This window comes from Canis aureus, chromosome 10 (assembly GCF_053574225.1).
Source record: "Canis aureus isolate CA01 chromosome 10, VMU_Caureus_v.1.0, whole genome shotgun sequence".
Lineage (NCBI taxonomy): Eukaryota > Metazoa > Chordata > Mammalia > Carnivora > Canidae > Canis > Canis aureus.
Genome location: NC_135620.1, coordinates 68,617,445 through 68,637,979, shown reverse-complemented (window position 1 = coordinate 68,637,979; position 20,535 = coordinate 68,617,445). Strand labels below are relative to the sequence as shown.

The 20,535-nt window shown below is 35.4% G+C and overlaps 1 protein-coding gene across 14 annotated transcripts in view; it reads left to right on the top strand.

Moving 5' to 3' along the window:
• The window catches only part of PTBP3 (polypyrimidine tract binding protein 3), a 152,913-nt gene extending 138,370 nt beyond the window's left edge, over positions 1-14,543 (top strand). For all 14 annotated transcript variants that reach the window (XM_077912914.1, XM_077912911.1, XM_077912913.1 and 11 more), the window contains 6 exons: positions 2,471-2,610; positions 2,862-2,895; positions 5,657-5,749; positions 6,642-6,858; positions 9,259-9,336; positions 9,483-14,543. In XM_077912914.1, the coding sequence (XP_077769040.1) occupies positions 2,471-2,610; positions 2,862-2,895; positions 5,657-5,749; positions 6,642-6,858; positions 9,259-9,336; positions 9,483-9,615 (695 nt within the window). In that variant the 3' untranslated portion in view covers positions 9,616-14,543. The remainder of the gene's footprint in view (positions 1-2,470; positions 2,611-2,861; positions 2,896-5,656; positions 5,750-6,641; positions 6,859-9,258; positions 9,337-9,482) is intronic.
• The last annotated feature ends 5,992 nt before the right edge of the window (positions 14,544-20,535 follow it).

Genomic DNA, 20,535 nt, shown 5'->3' with positions numbered 1-20,535 from the left:
GGGAGCTGGATTCAGGACTCTATCTCAGGACCCTGAGATCATGACCTGAGCTGAAGGCAGACACTTAACTGCCTGAGCCACCCAGGCACCCCAAATTATTTTTTTCAAAATTTCATTCATTTATTTGAAAGAGAAAGAGCATGAGTAGGAGGAGGGGAGGGGGGAGAGGGAGAAGCTCACACCTCATTGAGCAAGGAGGCCTGACTCAGGGCTCAATCCCAGGATGTTGAGACCATGACTTGAACCAAAGGCAGACGCCCAACTGACTGAACCACCAAGGTGCCCCAGTAAATATTTGAATTAATAAATACTTACTATGCAACTTTCTTTTTTTTTTTTCTTTTTTTTCTTTTTTACTATGCAACTTTCTTATGTCACTAATAGGTCCAGAGGATTGCCACAGTGTATACATGCTGTTTATTTTAGGGGATATATACTTTTTAGCTAATAGAAATAATTAAGAGATAGCAGTTAGTTAATAGTTTGATAATGACTTTCTCACTCTTTTCCAAATAGTCAACAAAATGAATTTGATCATGATTTAAGGGAAAGAAAAAAATTACTTTGTGGTTTTCTCTCTAGTGCCTAAAGAAACACTGAGGGTGGTGTTTAGAAGAGTGACATGGTGTGCAGCCTGCTACACATAGTACATTTCCCGTTTCCACCGATTCAGGAGTGTAACTGTATTTCACATTGCAGCCCAGCTGCTTTCTGTCAATACTCTGTATCTTCTGTCCCTCCAGTTTGGGGAATTTTAACTCTTCTTTCTTTGATGGAGAGGATGACTCAGGGCTCAGTCCCAGGATGTTGAGACCATGACTTGAACCAAAGGCAGACGCCCAACTGACTGAACCACCGAGGTGCCCCAGTAAAAAAGAAAGAGTAATAAGATTGAAAGTTTTATGTTTTTGGTGGTTTTACGACCTTTTAAATCTATGTTTAATTAAATGAATATTCTCCCTATTCCACTAAAATGAAGACATTATATATAATTTTTGTTTGTTTGAAACTCCCCAGAGTTTAACTGATAAACATTTGGAAGTAGTGATATATGGTTTCTTTCATTTAGATATTAGTTCTTTTTGTCACACACTATGTGTAAATCACTGTAGATGGTAAGAGAAGAATGTACCCACAGGGCACCCCTGAGCGGGATGGGTGCACACACAGACCTATACACACAGGTGCTACACACCCCGCAGTGTAACAAAGTTGTACTATTGATACGTAATAAACCTACTGAAGTCATTCAGAAGTTACAGAGTTGGATCGGAGGGACATGGGAAGAGGCCTTATGAAGGGCCATCGAATAAATTTCACGGGACGCCTGGGTGGCTTAGCAGTTAAGCGTCTGCCCTTGGCTTCAGGACCGAGTCCCACGTTGGGCTCCCCGCATTGAACCTGCTTCTCCCTCTGCCTGTGTCTCTGCCTCTCTCTCTCTCTCTCTGTGTCTGTCATGAAGAAAATATAAATTTCATAGAAAAGTATCCAGCCTGAGAAAGTAGACTGCAGAGTTTTAAACTCATCAGGACGATGGTAGTAGTGACCTTCCAAGATCATCAGATAGACTAGTCTGAATAAACTATATTGCTTTTAATTATGTGATTTGTGGCAAAGTGGCTAGACCCTATTATAAGGAACTTTGAGCTTAAAGAATCAATAAATATCATTAAGAAGCTGGTTCATTTTACATAAGCTAGAGATTTTACCTTAACTAAACAGAACATAAATAGTGGGACCTTCCGAAAGAGTGTACTGTTTTAAGCATAGTATGTAGTGTCAGTATTCTGGTATTACAGAACTTGAAATAATTCTGGGATACCTAAGAATAGAGAGCTCTGAAAATTCTTGCTACAGAAGAATATTGAACTCTCTAAATCAATTGTTGATGGTTATAATATTCATGTAACACTTTATAAAGTTACAAAATGCTTTTCTTACACAGAATGTTATATATTCTGCATGCTTGTTTTAGGTATACAATTCAGTAATTTTTATTAAGTTTACAGAATTGTGCAGCCATTGCCACAGTCCACTTGTAGAACATGTAATACTTCTAGTCACAAATACAACTTTTGCTGAAGGGCTTTTTTTTTTTTTTTTTTGAAACAAATGAAAAATTACATCTGCCTTACAGGGATGTGCTGGAATATATCTCTCTCAAGAAACGGATACTTATCGTTGATACACCTTCCAAAAGCCTCGGCTATAACACCAGTGAATTCATTACTCTGCAAAATACTGTGTTAGAAATAATAGAGTATTGAGTATGATGATGTCAAAGAATAAGGAACTTGACTTCTAGATTAACTGTGTAGAGCAGGAAACTGGCCTTTGATATCCTTATGGTAGCTTTGACACGTTTTCTTCTATATTTTTACTTTCATCTTCATTTATTTACTTAAGTTATATCCAGTGTTGTAATTCCCCAGATAACCAGTACATGAAATGCTTTTGATGTTTTAAAAAGGAATATCAGTCCCAGCTGTTCCTGGAGCTCTGGGCCCTCTCACAATCACCTCCTCTGCTGTCACTGGAAGGATGGCCATTCCTGGGGCTGGTGGTTTACCAGGAAATTCTGTTCTGCTTGTCACCAATCTGAATCCTGATGTGAGTTGAAAAGTATTATTTAATTGTAGTCTTTCAGGAGAAGGTATAGTAGTTTCTGGTCTAGAGTTGTATTCAAATGAAAATGTTGATGTTTGTTTTAAGAAGTTTTATTAAAGTTCATCACTAGCATATGTAGAAAAATCTCATAAAATCAGTGCTTTAAACAAAGTCAACTGCTATATACAAATGAATTTATTTTAAATTTTTACTTAAATTAGACACTTATATTTTGTATTATCCTTTTCAAACAGCTTATCACACCACATGGGCTTTTTATCCTATTTGGTAAGTTCTTCTTTGCTGTTTTAATGTCTGATGTGGGTTAAACATATTTCATCATTCAGTAATGTTTATCGATTATTTCTATGTGCCAAGTACTGTGTTTGACACTGAGGATGGAGTAGAAAATAAAACTTAGTAAGTTATTACAGTTAAAATAAAGTCTTATAAAAGGGAAGGAGAGATTGTAATGGGAACATGGAGCTGGGAAACCTAACCTAGCTGAGGGAATCAAAGGTGGTGTACCAGTAGAAATGATAGTTAAACTGACTTGTGAAAAATGTGTAAGCATTAGCCAGACAGAAAGGAAGGGCGAATGTCCTTTCACAGATAATAGCAATGGGCAAGAAATTCTTGGAACATGGAAAATGAAGGAAGAAGTGGTTGAGCCTCTCCCCACCCCGTGAAAGTGTAGGGGAGAAACATGTTGAAGCTGGACAGATGAATATGGGCAAGGTCATAACAAAGTTTGTAAACTAAATTAAGGAGCTTGTTTTTTGATCTAGGAACAGTGGGAAACCATTGAATAGTTTTAAGCAGGGAAGAGGCCTGATGAAATTCAGGTTTTAAATAATGAGATTCAGGTTTTGAAAGGTCTCCAGACCTTCTAATACTGTTCTTCTCTCAGTTAAAAAAATTGTTTTAGCATATACCCTTAATTTATATATGATCATTTATAAACTTTATCCATCTTTTACTGTACTCATGTACAGTATAGTATGTACAAATATAAGAGCAGTGAAATAAGTAATATTCTGCATTGTAAAAGTTTTTATTAATGATGAAAATTTTCATAAAAACTTACTTAACATTTAGTAGGAATTATGATTTAATATGCTTCATTATTTTCAAAAATCTTTCCATTTTGATTTAGTATTCCCAGATCTGATTCCACATTAGTTTTTAGTACTTGATCTTAATGGTTGTCATAACTGAAAAAGAAAGCTCATGAAGATAAATGATTTAAGTGGAAATGTTTCATTGTCACTTTGCCTAATTAATTCTGATATTAATCTTTCAGTCTAATCCACTAATATTTTGTACTTTATCTAGAAAAGTTCCATTTTTCTTTTTCTTTTTTCCTAAAGATTTTATTTATTTATTCATGAGAGACACAGAGAGAGAGAGAGGTAGAGACACAGGCAGAGGGAGAAACAGGCTCCACGCAGGAAGCCCGACATGGGACTCGATCCTGGGTCTCCACCTGGACTGAAGGCAGTGCTAAACCGCTGAGCCACCCGGGCTGCCCGAAAAGTTCCATTTTTCATCATTAAACCAGTTGATGTTAAAAACTGTTGCATTAGAATATTTCTTTAACAAATGAGGTTAAAACTCACCGGTACTCTTTATTTGGAAGTCTGAACAGTTTAGAAAATTGTTTCAAAATTTTGAGTGGATAATAGGTTTTTTAAAACAGTCTTTTTGAGATATAATTTATAGCATACAGTTTACCTGCTTTAAGTATATAAATCATTGATTTTTAGTCAATTTACATTGTTGTACAGTCATTTATACCAGTCCAGTTTTAGAACATTTCTGTCACCCCAAAGAGATCCTTCATACTCATATGGAGTTACTGTGAAAGTTTTTATTCATGACACATTCATGTAATTATCAATAACAAAATTAGTATCAATGATAAGTTTTCACATGTCTCTTTAATAGCTGAAGTACATTTCTTTCTAAAAGTGGCTAATTTCTTACATCTATCACCTTCAGCTTGGAGAACAAATTGTATGTGTTATTTTTTTAAAGAATATCTATTTTAGTCACTCATCATTTCTGAGAAGGACAGCAAATTTGAAATACTTATCTTTTTTTAAAAATTTTAAAAGTACCATTCAGGGACGCCTGGGTGGCTCAGCGGTTGGGCGCCTGTCTTCGGTTCAGGCCGTGATCCCAGGATCCAGGATTGAGTCCCACATCGAGCTCCCTGCATGGAGCCTGCTTCTCCCTCTGCCTATGTCTCTGCCTCTGTCTCTCACTCTGTGTCTTTTGTGAATAAATAAATAAAATCCTTAAAAAAAAGAAAAAGAAGAAGTACCATTCATCTCAAAGTTCACTTGCTCTTAGGAGCTTGCCCACAAGATAACTGGTACTCCTTTATGTACCTTAAAGATTTTCATAGTCATTCTTTCATCATATTACGAAGTATGGTCGTGGTGCTACTTATTTAAGGGTCTTATTTTTATTACATTGGTGATAACCCTCTAGCATACAAACTGCAATATTTTGATATACTGAATTTTAAAAGGAGAATACTCTTTCTACTTACTAGGTAGAAAATTCTGCCTATAATTTCATGTATATATTAAAAATTAGTAAGAATGTAGCTTTTCATATTGGCTTATGTAAACAAATCAGTATAAATATGAGCTTGATTATTTTCCCCCTACACCCCAGTGAATCATTTTGCCAGTCCTTTGGGATTTGGGATCCACTTTAGTAAAGACACGAATAGAAAATTGGTTGTATTGAGGTCATTTAGGATGCTCTTTGGATAGTCCAGGTAGGAAATGATGATGGCAGCTTTGATGGTAATGAGGGTGGGAAGAAGTAGACAAATGCAAATGATAATTTAGGTCATAAAATCAGTGGGTGCTGGTGATTGATTGGATATAAATGTTTAAGTGTCTGGAGCAAATATGTGGATGATGGTAATATTTATTAGCAGAATTAGTGAACACTGGAAGCAGAGAGGGAGAAGGGGAGATGAATCTCTTTGGGACATACTAATTTAATAAAGTTGTTTTGTTTTTTCAATTAGGAGTGTATGGTGATGTACATCGAGTGAAGATTATGTTTAATAAGAAAGAAAATGCCTTGGTTCAGATGGCAGATGCAAATCAAGCTCAGCTAGGTACTAATGATTAATAACAGTAATGATAATCTGCTCTTTTTTGTGTAAATTTTCCTATAAAATAAATTTATAGGTAGTAGGAATATAATTTTACTGAAGAGTACCTCCTTATGCAAATTTTTCATTATTTGGACCCGCTTATAGTTTAAGATTTTAAAATATTTATTACTCTGAAGTCTGAAGTTCATTCATCTATTTGAACATATTGTTAATGTTTAAGAGCTTTAACTAGAGTTTTTCCATTAAATATAAACAAATTAATGTGACTTGTTTTGTTTCATTTAATTGTTTTATTTGCTTTTCTTCCAAATTAAGTTTTCCAGAACTATTTCATGTCTTAAAAGTTTGGGCAAACTTCATAATGATGGTACAAGAAAATGGCATTCTATGACCTATTGCTCATTGTTTCAGTGGCTATTAAAAATATTACTACTCAGATTTTTTAATTAAAAAAAATGTGTTGCCAAGGGGCACCTGGCTGGCTTTGTTAGTAGAACATGCAACTCTTGATCTTAAGGTTGTGAGTTCAAGCCCCTTATTGGGGGCTTAAAAAAGAGGGGAAAAAATGTGTCACTTAAAATTAAACCAACTACCTTTATTCAATAACCATTTCCTGAGCACTTGTTATGTTCCATGCTCTCTCGAACTTTCTAACACTCTAAGAAGATAGTTATTTTTTTGTTTAAGATTATCTCTCTTTCATTATAGTCCAGTAAAGTCATTTAATATATTTCTGTTTGTAGGAGTTTTTGGATTTAAAACTATTTTAACCCTCAGAACTGACAATATAATTAAAATGACTAAACAAAAGGAATTTGTGATAATTTAGACAGATTTTACAGTAACTCTCTCTTAATACTTCAACTTTTCTTATTTTCTTCCTATGTGCCAGCAATGAACCACCTGAGTGGTCAGAGACTTTATGGAAAAGTACTTCGTGCTACACTGTCCAAACATCAGGCAGTTCAGCTTCCTCGAGAGGGACAAGAAGATCAAGGCCTGACTAAGGATTTTAGCAATAGTCCTTTGCATCGCTTTAAAAAACCTGGCTCTAAAAACTTCCAGAATATCTTTCCACCATCAGCTACTCTGCATCTTTCCAACATCCCGTATGTACCTAATTATTTATTATTTATTTAGATGATTAATTATGGTTTGAGAGAGAGAGAAAGTTATTCTCATGTAGCAGTTGTCCTAGTCACTAATTTCTTGTGAGATAATTTATTTGCCATCATGTCTTAAGGTTGTGTCTCTAGCATACACTCCAAAAGTGAAAGGTAATAATTTCTTTCCATATAGGGATTAGCACCTAGCTAATCTTTTTGAAATAGAAGTTTGTGCAAAAATATTCCATTGGTACATACTTGTTCATCCCTTTATATAGAAGAATTAACCAACATAGCAAAAACAAATACTTTGTATCTCAAAATATGGTAAAAATGAATTCTCTAGTCTTTACAAGCTGCAAAGCCATATATATATGTTAATTACTTAAAAGCTAAAAATTACTTTATTGTGACCACTCTGTGTTAAGCAGTGTTGTAGTAGACTTGTTCTTGAATCATCTTCTAACTCAGGGATTGACAAACAATAGCCCATGAGCCAAATCCATCTGTTTTTGTATGGCCTGTGAGCTAAAATTGATTTTTACATTTTTAAATGGTCAAGGGGGAGAAAAGCAAAAGAAGTATTTGGTGATTTGAGGAAAACGATATAAAATACAAATTTCACCTTCTATTAGTAGTTTCATGGAACACAGCTACACTTATTCATTTATATAGTGTCTGGCTGCTTTTGAGCTACAACAGCAAAGCTGAATAGTTGAAACAGACACTGTGACCATCAGAGCTTAAGTTATTTACTGTGCTGCGACCCTTTGTAAAAAGTATCATGCAATCCTTGTTCTAATTCTTGAAATCCTTGGTAACCATTTTTCTGTCTCTAATTCATGTGTAGTAACCTTTGAAGTAAAGTCATTAGTATCCTTTATCAGTGAAACTGAGAGTCTCAGGTTAAGTACCTTACTCAGAGTCATATATCAATGAATGAGAAATGGAATGTGAACACAGATCTGTCTCCCTGCAGATCCAGTCATTGTTCCTCTACACCATCCTTTCTAGCCATCATGAGATGAAATACAGTCTTCTTAAGACATTATGGCAATTAAATTATCTCATAAGAAATGAGTGAAATAGGACAACTGCTATGTTAGGATAATTTAGTCAGTTGACTCTTATCTGATAGGCCACTGTATTAGTTATCTCCTGCTACATAATAGATCACCCTGAAACTTAACAGCTTAACAAAATAGTAAATGCTTTTTTTTTTTTTTTAAGATTTTATTTATTTATTCATGAGAGACACAGAGAAAGAGTCAGAGACACAGGCAGAGGGAGAAGCAGGCTCCACCCAGGGAGCCTGACGTGGGACTCGATCCTGGGTCTCCAGGATCAGGCCCTGGGATGAAGGCAGGGCTAAACTGGTGAGCCACCCCAGCTGCCCGTAAATGCTTATTATCTCGTACTGTTACTGGCTGGTTTTGACTCAGAGTCTCTTATAAGTTTGAAGACTTAACTGGGGCGAGAGGACCCACTTTCAAATAGTTAACTTATTTATGTGCCTAGTTGCTGACAGGCAGCCTCAGTTCCTTGCCACAGAGTTTTTGCCATATGGCTACTTGATCATCCTTGTGAAATAGTAGCTGGTTTCTTCCAAAGCTAATGACTGAAGAGAGGGCAGAGTAGGAATTGCAATGTCTCTCAGCCTTAGAAGTCAAACGTATCATTTCTATAGTATACCCTAAAGGTTACAGAGGACATTTCTTCATTATGAGAGAGGAGTATGTATCTAAGGGGCTGAATAATAGGGGGCCATCTTAGAGTCTGGCTCCCACATATGTGTATTCGGGATTACCCTAAATGCCATTGAAAATGTGGAACTCTGGTCAATAGCCAACCAACAAGTCAGAACTGGGAAGTGACTTTGGTAATATTAGAAGTAATTTTAGGGATGCCTGGGTGGCTCAGCAGTTAAGTGTCTGCCTTTGGCTCAGGGCGTAATCCCAGAGTCCTGGGATTGAGTCCCACATCGGGCTCCCCACATGGAGCCTGCTTCTCCCTCTGCCCGTGTCTCTGCCTCTCTCTGTGTGTCTCTCATGAATAAATAAAATCTTTAAAAAAAAAAAAATAGAAGTAGCTTTGGAAATGCCAGAGTTAATTACTGAAGTTAATTACTGAAATGGCATGGGAAATACAGATGGATTTTCTTGCTCTTTATATACCTGCTCATATCTTATGCAGAAGATTTGAGACCAAATTACATTGTTTGAGGACAAATATGTGTGAACCTTGAACATCTTTCAGGGCACTTCCTTCCAAATCATGTCTTCATGTATGACCTTATTGTCTTTGAAATGTGAAATACTCTGGAGATTTGATAGTTTTAACAGTTAATCGTTGGTTCATGTGAGAATTGGGGCTAAGATAGTTGACACTGTGATGTTTTCACAGCCCTTCTGTAACAGTGGATGATCTGAAGAACCTTTTCACAGAAGCGGGATGTTCAGTGAAGGCTTTTAAATTCTTTCAGTAAGTCCATGCTTTCAAGAAATACATTGACATTATTTAATGTGGTATGCAAATTTTTAAGAGAATTCAATGAAGTCTTACAGGGTTGGGGAGAATTACAGGCAAAATTAATTCTGAATACTTTTTATTTCTTATATTATTTTCAGGAAAGATCGCAAAATGGCACTCATTCAGTTGGGTTCTGTGGAAGAAGCAATCCAGGCCCTCATTGAGCTTCATAACCATGACCTTGGAGAAAATCACCACCTCAGAGTTTCCTTCTCAAAATCTACAATCTGATTTTTTTCTGTGAATTTTTCTCCTAAGACTGGACCATAATTTCAGTAAAACCTTCAGACATAGACTGAAGCAGCTCAAGACCAATTCTGCCTCTTTCACAAAAGTAACTCTGGTTTGATATTCAAGTATATTCAGAAAATCAAGGGATGTTCTTTTTTTCCATTTTTTCCCCTTGCCAGTATGTGATCAAAGGTTTGTTTTTCCTTTGTACCATAGTTTCTATGAAAATAACCTTCAGGAAAAAAAAATCAGGAAAAGAATTTTTTTTTCAATAATTTAATTCCCTATATTAAATTGGATTTCAAGAGGACAGACTTTTAGTTTGGGTCCAGATCAGCCTTATACAACATTTCTAAAATCCTTTGTACTTTGGAAAAATTTAAACATCTAGACTTTTAAAATTACCTATAACCAGATTTTTAACTTTATGGTTTAGAAGTTCAACCCCTGTAGGAAATTATGTTCACTTATAAATTATATTGATTATTTGGCATATATTGATAGGTATTATATATAAACAAATTGGGTTGAATTGGAAGAAAATTTATAAACATGCATGTTTTCCTTCAATGGTTTCTTTTTTTCACTATAAGACACTCCTTTGAATAATATGTACCTTTAATTTTTTAAGAGTATTTGGAGAAATGAAGTGTCTCAATTGTCCCCAAAGAAATTAAATGGAATCCAAGATCTATTGAGGTGTCAAAATAATTATTAATTTTATTAGTAAACATCATGGTTTCAATTTCAAAATGACACTATTTGCTGAGTAATATGATCTTGGAAATTTAAAAAGAAAAATAATCTTACTTATAAACTACTTTTTTATAATTGTTTTCAGAAAAAAAGTTTACAGTCTTAAGGAAAATATTCAGGTCTATCATATGGTTTGACAGATTTTTTAAAAGTTATTTTTGGTAAGGTCTTCTTTTAGAAAAAAATAATCTCAAGGGTTTTTTGTACCACTATAATCTCTAATACCTATTCAGAATTACTGTGTATTTACTTAATTTCTTATTATGTGCCTTATTATGTGCTTATGATACAATAGGTTAGAATTTTATCTAAGTATTTTGAAAGCTATATTGTGGGCTTGGTAAGCATTTTGTTTTTTCTTTCCCTGTTTTGGTAAGGATTTTAAAGTTTTTTCATTGCAATTTTAAGTGGTTTTCAATAAGTAATAGTTTTTATTCAAATTTTTGGTGCTTTGGTGCAGAGATGGGGTGGGGGAGGGTGAATGATTTGGGGAATAACTCCGTGCACACCTGTCGGCCTCTTCATGTTGTGACCAATAGCGGTCCTGCAGTCATTGACAGTTAGTTAAAGCATACCAGTTTGGGACTATAAGATGCAATCTCAATTTCTGGATCTTGTCTAACCTTTATCACCCATTAGAACTTGTCTCAGGATTACTTGATTTTTCTCAATACTCAAGTGAGATACTTTTATTTGTTAATATAACTTCGTTACTGAGTGCTCACATACAGGGAGTATGACAAGGTGGGGTCCTTTTTCATACTCTGTCCCTCTCTATGTCTGAGTGTGAGAATACGTTTTAATGTTGCTTCAGTGATTCTATAATGTAAAATTATTTCTTTTTAATGAGAAACTTTGCATTTGTTAATTATTTTTTTCAATGGTTGAGCAGATTTTTTAAAGAATTTGTCAAAGGGATCACTTTTGTCCATCCCTTTTACACTTTTCAGATTCTCAGAGTAGCTCATCTCACCTTTAAAAAGAATATCTCAATCTCTTTGCTATGTTCCAGCCATTAATTTGAACGTTGGAAGATTTTTATAAAAAGTTGGAGACTACAGAAGATACAATAGGTTATTAAAAAGCAGAATTTACTCAATACTGAGCAGCAGATATAGTTTGTAGATAGGATAAGAAGGAGGACACTAAATTGAAACCTTTCAGATGAATCCATTTTAGCATTGACTGAATAGATAGGTAATCATTTATATAGTTTTTATTTTTTCACTTAATGTGATTTTACTGAAACACTTGAGTAAGGGGAGGAGGAAGAAAACCAAAAAAAAAAAAAAATTTTTTTTTTTTTTTAGAAATCTCCCAAAATTTGATTCTTTTATCCTAGCCTATAGGCACTATTATAATTGTCAGTGATACATTAAGTTGGATTGTTTTGTTTGCTTTGAGTTAGGAATTACTGTGTGATTTCAATTGATGATTTTCATAACATTCAGTGTCAATGTAGCAGAAGGGAGATCATAATAGCATTGAATGTAATTTTGAAGTAGGGAATGGCCTTTAAATCTGAGAACATTTGAAACCTTTTCAGGGAGAGAGAGAGAGAGTGTGTGTGTGTGTGTGTGTGTGTGTGTAGATAAGTATATATACATACATGCACTCTTCTAATGTACATACATATGCACAGTACATACATTTTAATTTATTGACAAAATCAAATTAAGATTTGGAAAAGTGAGATATTCTTATCTAAAATAGTATGCTTGAAATCATCAATTTGTGTCTGAAATTAGCTGTAGTGCATGGATATTGTCCATATTGGGTTATTTGCTGTTTGAATTATAGAGGTCTACAGTATTTGTTTTGGCATAGTTTCTGTAGAAAGATTTAAAAATATCAGGGTAGTGGAAAAACTAGATCTTTATACTTTTGTTTTGGCATGCATTTATTCAATATCTTCTGAACAATGTTTAATTTTGCTGTTGAGCTGTCATAGTATCCTATTTTTAAGTTTACTTTATTTTAAGGAGTATTGTATCACTTTTTTGAAGTGTCTTGACTTTTACACAAAGTATATATATTCAGGTCTTCAAAAAATAGCAGTACACATTCAGCAGTAGCAGTTTATGCCAAAAAGTTTTACTTTGGGATTTAAATAACTTGCATAACAATAGAATGTGTTTTGTGTGAGGTACAAATAGAAAAATGACCCAGTATCTTAATCAATAACTTTTTTTTCTTAATCGATAACTTTACTGCAGAGTATCAGAATTCCCAGTAGCTCCTGCATAATGCCATAAATTCTTTAAGACTAGATATTGTAATCAGTTATTTTTACTAATATTTCTGACTCTGTTATTAAAAGTTGCAGATCTCACAATATTTAGAGACACAATTTCTGCCTGCTTAATTCCTTATGGGAGCAATGCCTTTTTTGTCTGCACCTAGGATGGTTATCATTGGTTCTGTTTCAGAGGATAAAAAGTTAACTAATAAATGTCTTTGTTCATCTTCATACAAACTTTTCAAAACTTCCATGTCATTAGGCAATGAAATTTATATTGTGAATGTATTATCATATAACTTCTGTTCCCACTAAATATTTTTGGACAAACTCAAAAGTATGTGTTTTCCCCCCCCAGTGATTCACTTAAAAACTGAAGTTTGCAAGCTGCAGTCTATCTTTTCGAAAACCTAATGTGTACTGCTATTTTTAAAACCAAAAAGACAGCATGACTATGCGTAAAAGCATTTTTCTTAGCCTTTCCTTTGTCTTGATCAGTTGTTAACAAGAATAAAACTGCCAGACTTAAAATATTCTACTATTGTGCTAAAAAGAAATACAATTTAGGTTGCACAGAAGTTTTCCTTTAAAGAAAATAGAACTCAGCTGTCCTTCAGAAGAGTTATCTGTAAGACTATTTGCAGTCTTTTTTCACAGCAAATTTTAACAGTTATGAATGGTTTAAAAAGTAGAAAATTACTAAAACATTTGGGGGGTTTTATAGAGGGAGGAAAACAAAACAGGACCAAAGTTTATGTGCCTTCTTCAGTAGTCTTAATTGACCTTTTCTTCCTATTTGAGACTAAGGTAGTATCAGTATTCTGGTTTTCAGGAAATATGTACTATATCGTTTTAAAAGAATGTTATCCCACAGACTATTCATACAAGCAAAGAACTGTAACTGTATAAATGAAGTCTCAGTTACACTTTTGCCTTTATCACATAATATTCATTCTATAGCATTGTGCAGGTCCAAGAATGAGCTGCTCTACATCTTTGTGGTAGTCGTTTTAGTTTTTGTAACCTGAGGCATATGTTCCAGAGAACAGGGATATTTGTCTGGTCCAGTGACCTTGGTGATAATAGTCATGATTGAAAGCTGCTTATAGCAAGCTTAAGTCAGCACTGTAAACAGATTTTGTTGTGTTGTTTTCAGTTTTTGAATCTATGTAGTAGTTGTATTAATAAATACTTAAATAGATATTTTTGATGTCATTTAAAAAAAATGCTCTGGCCTTTTTTCCCCTTACCATTGTTACCCAGATCTTTTAAAAATTCATCCCACATCCAGAAAGTACTAATTATGGATTGCTGACCAAGCAAAGTTTTGCATCAAAATGTCACCTCATTGCTCTGACCAAAGACTTACTGTTCTGGTTTTAACTCCTCTCGTTAAGCATTTTTTCCCAAGCTCCTTTCTGAAAGAAGACCCAGTGCAAAGCGGCCTTTACTTTCTATTTCCTATTGGTGAATAGACTACTTAGAGAAAATGGGAGTATAAATGTGAACAGAATGGATTTAGGATGACAAGGGTTTGATGGGCATTTTCAGTACTGTATTTAAGAAAAAAAAAATAGCACAGCTAGGAGCCTCTGACATTGTCTTGTGTTTTATGTGGTCTGTTCATAAAATTCCCTTTTTCAGTTTATAAGAATGTTCATCTAAAAGAAGAAGATGCTGTAAATATTTGTAACAACATTTTTTTTAACCAGGCCAAAAAAGAAAAAAAAAAAAGGTTTTTGGGAACAAGTTAACATATAAAGTGGTTTTATATAAAACATCAATTGTCTTGTATATTTTGATAAGCAGCAGTACCAGCTTTCATTTGTAACACAGTTTGTGGCGTTGGAAGAAAAGGATTCTGTGATTGTTTAAGTGAATTATGTTATAAATGCAAAGAGAAGATAAAATATTAAAAAACATATTTTCTAAATGCGTAGTGCATGGTTAATTCAAGCTTCTGTACTCTACAATATATTCCATTTTCATTCAGTTTGTATATTTGCTGACTATTACTTGATATCTCTAATCTCTTTTCCTAACAAGTATAGCATTGTAGCATGCCTTTTAATAAATGTCATGACATCTGTACTCTCTTAAAATTTTTCTGTGTTCTTGTGTCTGTACTTTGGATTTCCTCTTGTCTTACCTGTAATCCTAATGATTGTCATACTTTCTTTTCTTTTTCATAGCCATCCATCTAAACTTGTCATAGTTAGAGGGAATAGCAAGCACATATTCATACTTTAAAAACTGATAAGCCCTAAGTCTGCTAACCCCTTCTCTTTTAATTAAGGAATGATTTTATTTTAGAAGCAAAGTGCTCTTCTAATCTTCCCTGCAATGCTACTTCTGTGGCGCTCTCCCTTTAGTACAAGTACGCAGTGACACGCTGTGTGAGTGTTCTCTCTCCCCCATTCTGTGTATCTGTCTTCCCCCACCCCCCATCCACACACGCAACTTGCATTCATATAAACTCACCTGCCAAACAAGAGTTGGAACACTTTTTCCAATTAAGTTTTTGGATTCCCTATCGATTAATATACATAAATTTGAAATGTGAGATGTGATATCGGACCAGATTTGTGTTCTTTTTAGTTAAAAGGTAGTTACCAGCAGCCAGATATTGCAGCTGAAAACTTAGACATACTGATTTACATAGCAGAGGACTTCTAACCATCATTGAGTCATGCAGGTTTGAAATAAATGGATCTAAGAGACCACCTACGTCAGTCAATCTCCACTTTTTAAAGATCAGGGCAGAGAAGGAAGTGACTGACCCAAGGCTATGTACAGTTAATTGCAGCGTCTGGACAAGGACCCAGGTCTCCTTGATATTACCCAGTACACAGCATTGCTCCTAGTCCTGCCTAGTAACTATTATGAGGATTGTGATCTTGAATGTCTGTACACAGAATTGAGGTACTTATATACTCTTCTGAAAACTACCAAACCAATTTGAAAACAATGCATAGTGCTGTTCGAATCTATGTAGTAGTTGTATTAACAAATACTTAAATAGTTATTTTTTATGTCATTTTTTAAAAAATGCTCTGGCCTTTATTTTTGCGGAAGGGTAAAAAATGCCCACCTGCTTCTGAAAACTTTTTAAGCTAAACATGTAATTTCAAGTTGCAAATTTAAGAGCTCTTAAAAAATATAGTTGTTAATCATACTAGCTTGCTCTAGGGCTCATGTAACAAAGTACCACAAAGTAGATGGCTTAAACAACAGAAATTTATTTTCTCACTGTTCTAGAAATGAGAAGTCCAAGATTAAGGTGTCCTGATCTCTTTCCTTGGCTTATAAATTGGCCATTCTCTTCCTATACCTTGACAGGGTCTTTCCTCTTGTTTCTTTGTCCTAATCTCTTTTTATAAGGATACCAGTCATAATTGGATTAGGCCCACTTATCTGACCTCATTTTGCCTTAATTACCTTTTTATTTTATTTTATTAAAGTTTTTATGTATTCATGAGTGAGAGAGACAGAGACACAAGCAGGCTCCATGCAGGGACTCCAGGATCACGCCCTGGGCGGAAGGCAGGAGTTTAACCGCTGAGCCACCCAGGGATCCCCTGCCTAATTACCATTTTAAAGGCTCTGCCTGTCTCCAAGTTAAGTCACCTTCTGAGATATTGGGGTTTAGGATTTCAACACCAGGATTTGAGAGGGACACAATTCAGCCCATAGCAATATTTAGTAAAGATTATTCATTCAGCTCACCAAGTTCAACATCATGTTGTACACACAAAAAATACATAATATATAATTGTATTTACATCATGTCCAAAGACAGGATAGCAGTTACCTTTGGGAAGGAGGTAGTTGAGGATGTGAGAGGTTCCAGTGTTTGGTTAATGTTTAGTTTCTTAACCTTTGTACCAGTTATCCAGGAGAATTTACTTTCTGATTATTCATTGAGCTTGTCCACTTTGGATTTGTACATTTATGTGTTATATACTTCAATTAAAAGGATTTTGGAAAATAATTGTAGTTGAACAAGGAGCTATAAACCATCCTCCTTGTGACTTAAATCAGCTGATAATTCTACCCAGTAAGATCTTGTTATGAAGTATTCAAGATACCATGAACTGGGTTTCACAGTGTAACCCTCCCACATATGTATGGCCTCTCTCTGACCATGGCATACCTATAGGAGAAATATTACACAAAACTGAAACAAAACAAAAAGCACAAACTGTTCGCAAGTAAATTTTACAGTTTTGAAGTTTTACACCTAAGAAGATTTCGTTAATAGTTTTGTTTTTGCAACTCTAAACCTGATCATGTGGGCTATTTAATATCCAATCCGTTAATGTATTTTTTTTTTTTTTTAAGATTTTATTTATTCATTCATGAGAGAGGCAGAGACACAAGCAGAGGGAGAAGCAGGCTCCATGCAGGGGAGCCCGACACGGGACTCAATCCCGGGACCCGCCCGGGCCGAAGGCGGTGCTAAACCACTGAGCCACCCGGGCTGCCCCTTAAGTATTTCCATCAAGAAATGCCAGAAAGAGGGCAGCCCCGGTGGCGCAGCGGTTTAGCACCTCCTGTGGCCCAGGGTGTGATCCGGGAGACCCGGGATCAAGTCCCGCGTCCCCCGTCGGGCTCCCTGCATGAAGCCTGCTTCTCCCTCTGCCTGTGTCTCTGCCTCTCTCTCTGTGTCTCTCATGAATAAATAAATAAAATCTTAAAAAAAAAAAAAAAAGCCAGAAAGACCCCTAGATCACTAGCATCCAAAAATGTCATTAAGATTCTTCAATATATACCAATTAGTGTCATGAGTTCCCATGTACCTAATACCCACTACAACTAGTGGCCGATCTCGTTTCACCATCCTATTCCTTGGATGATTTTGAAACATCCCAGTCACCCCGTGATTTCATCTGTAAATACTTAAGTATGTGTAAGTCCGTATGTTGTAGTTGCTGATAGTCTTTCAGTACATAGCTTTCCTTTTCATTGTTTTGTTGTTCCCTTACAACTTATTCGTTGAGGAAACTGAGCTATTTTCTCTCAAAATTCAGTCTGGATTTCGCAATGTCCCCATGGTGTTACTTCTTTAATATGTTTCCCCGCCTCCAGTTTTCTGTAAATTGGCAGCTGCTAATTTGTTTACCTCATTCCTGACTCCCTCCTTTTTTTCAAGGAAGGTAAGAGTACTTCATCCATGGCATTGGACACTTAAATAATGTGATGTAGTAGCCATTAATCATGATTATGTAAATGCATTAATTTTTAAGGGTAACAAAATGTCAAAGTTCTATCATGCCTTTTGCATATATTATTTTGATTACTTTCATATAATAAGAGAAACTTCCCTTATCAACTATTTGCTTATTCTGAGGTACAATTTCTGTGGGAAAGACAAAATAAACACTTGATTCTTTCCCTTTACTTCCCTTTTTTTGAAATGATTGTTTTATTTTCTCTCCTCCAAAACTTTGTTGCTTTTTAAGACTGTGCTTTTATGGAAAATTTCAAACATTTGTAGACTAGTATAAGAAACTTCGTGTTGCTGTCACCTAACTCGTACAATTCATATTCAGTGCTTTGTATATGCGTCCCTCCTCATTCTCTGCTTCCACTTGGAAGATTATTAGCTGTTAAACCATTTTATATAATACTTTTCAAACTGATTGGTAAAAAGTTGTTTATAGAAATCTTTTTTTGTTGTTTAAGAGAGGGAAGGGACAGAGTCCCAAGCAGGTTCCACACCCAGTACAGAGCCCAAAGTGGGGCTCGATCTCATGACCCTGAGATCATGACCTGTGCCAAAAGCAAAAGTCTGATGCTTACCTGACTGAGCCGCCTATTCACCGCAACTATAGTATTTCTTAATCTCTATTTTTTTCTGTTCTGCCTTTTCTCTTTTTTATCCTCCATCCTCACCAGAAGTATTTTCAAAGAACTTGCTTTTCAGTTGTTTTGATCCCCCAAATAAGTTTTTCAGTGTATTAGTGTTTTATTATTTTTATACTATCTTTGAATTTATTTTGTGATTCTTTTGCAAAAGATTTTTGATATATTAATCATAGTTGCCTTGTTTAGCCTACAGATTTCCTGCATGTCCTTATAAATATGAGAGAAAGGAAACTATTTAGGAATAAAAGCTTATTTAAAAAAAAAAGGTTTAGGATTGTTTCAATGATTCTCTCACCCTCATGCCTTTTATTGCTGTACTTTCATGTAGACTGTTTCATAGATACCTGTTTGCTTGGGACAGTACAAAGTTAAAGTTACTCCAGCCATGCCATCAAGGAACATAGTAAAGGTATAAAGCACTGGCGTGTCTTTTTGTAGCATGATACTGGCTTACAAACTAGTTCTAAAGAATCTATCTGGTTTTTGCTTCTCCCCTTCTTCCTTCTTTGGGTAACAGGAATTTTTTTCTTTAAATCTCAGTATCAGGTCAGCCTTGTCCTTGCGTGGCTGGCTGGTTCTCAGATGTGAAAAATGCGATTTGTATGACTGCCAAGTCTGTGTCCTTTGTGTTGACAGAAAGCTAGTCTGCATCCACTTTCAGGTCAAATTAAGGGCCCCTTTTTGATACTAGAACATTAGGTTGATAAAACGATAGTTGGTTATTACTGTCCTTGTATGATCATTTGGTTAGTAGCCATTTTTTGCACTAGACCATAAGCTCCATGAAGGCAAGGTCATGGTGCTGTTTTAAAATTCATTGTGTGTCCAGAAACCACTACACTGCCCTATATACTCAATAAGTATTGGTTGAACAAGTGAATATACATATATAAAAGAATCTATCTGATTTATTGAAATCTGGTGTTTTAAAAATCTCAATATGGTCCAAGAGTAGTGACTATCAGCTCAGATTTTCCAAAATAGGCACAGTATCTGTATTTTCAGAACAGGGCTTCCAGGGGAAGCCTTCTTTTTTTTTCAAAAAGAGCTACAGAATTACCTCTTTGCTTTTGTGCTTGATGTATGTCATGTTAGCTTACTTTTAGATTAATTACCCTGAATTCTACAAATAAAGCCATGAAGATTAAAGAGATTGTAGGACTCTAATAGCCCCTGTTCAGTAAGGAGCAGGTTTTCCCTAAGCAAAGCACCCATACAGAGATCACCATACAGTAGATTATTATACAGTAGATTATTAAGACTTGCCATTTTCTTGCAGTTGGTAGGAGTTTATGGTAGAACCAGCCTAAATCCTTTCTCTTGGCAGTCCCCATCCTCCATCCCTGAAATAAAACTGCTAAGACCATTGTAGATAAAACTTGTGTGTCTGGTGACTTGCTGGACAGCAAACTGGTTACTACAGGCCAATACCTTGTCTAAACCAAGCTGCCAGCTGATCAATGAAATGTACAGAAAGCTGAGTGAATACTCAAGGAAATGGAGAGGGGGCGCCTAGATGGCTCAGTCCACTAAGCATCTGCCTTCGGCTCAGGTCATGATTCCAGAGTCCTTGGATCTAGTCCTACATCTAGCTTCCTGCTCAGCGGGGAGTCTGCTTCTCCCCCTGCCCTTCCCTTGCTCATTCACTCACTCTCAAATAAAATCGTAAAAAAAAAAAAAAAAAAAAAAAAAAGAAGTGGGGGCCCTACCTCAGCCTACAAGAACATCTCTATTTCAGGGGTTTGGGAATTTGATGACAAACTCCCAACAGCACAGCTATCTTTTACAGTGTATATATTTGCGGATCCCAACCTTACTGAAACTATTGGTTCTGACATACACATTTTTGGGGTAGCCATAACTTCTTCCATGATCTCCCCCAAAAGCTTAGGATTTCTTACATGTGGTCAATCCTATGGAAGCCAAAATATTCTCCTGCACAATGTATTCATTTGCTAGGGCTGCCATAACAAAGTACCACAAACTGTCTGGCTTAAACAACAGAAATTTATTTCCTCAAAGCTCTGAAAATTAGGTGTCTGAGATGAAAATTTTGG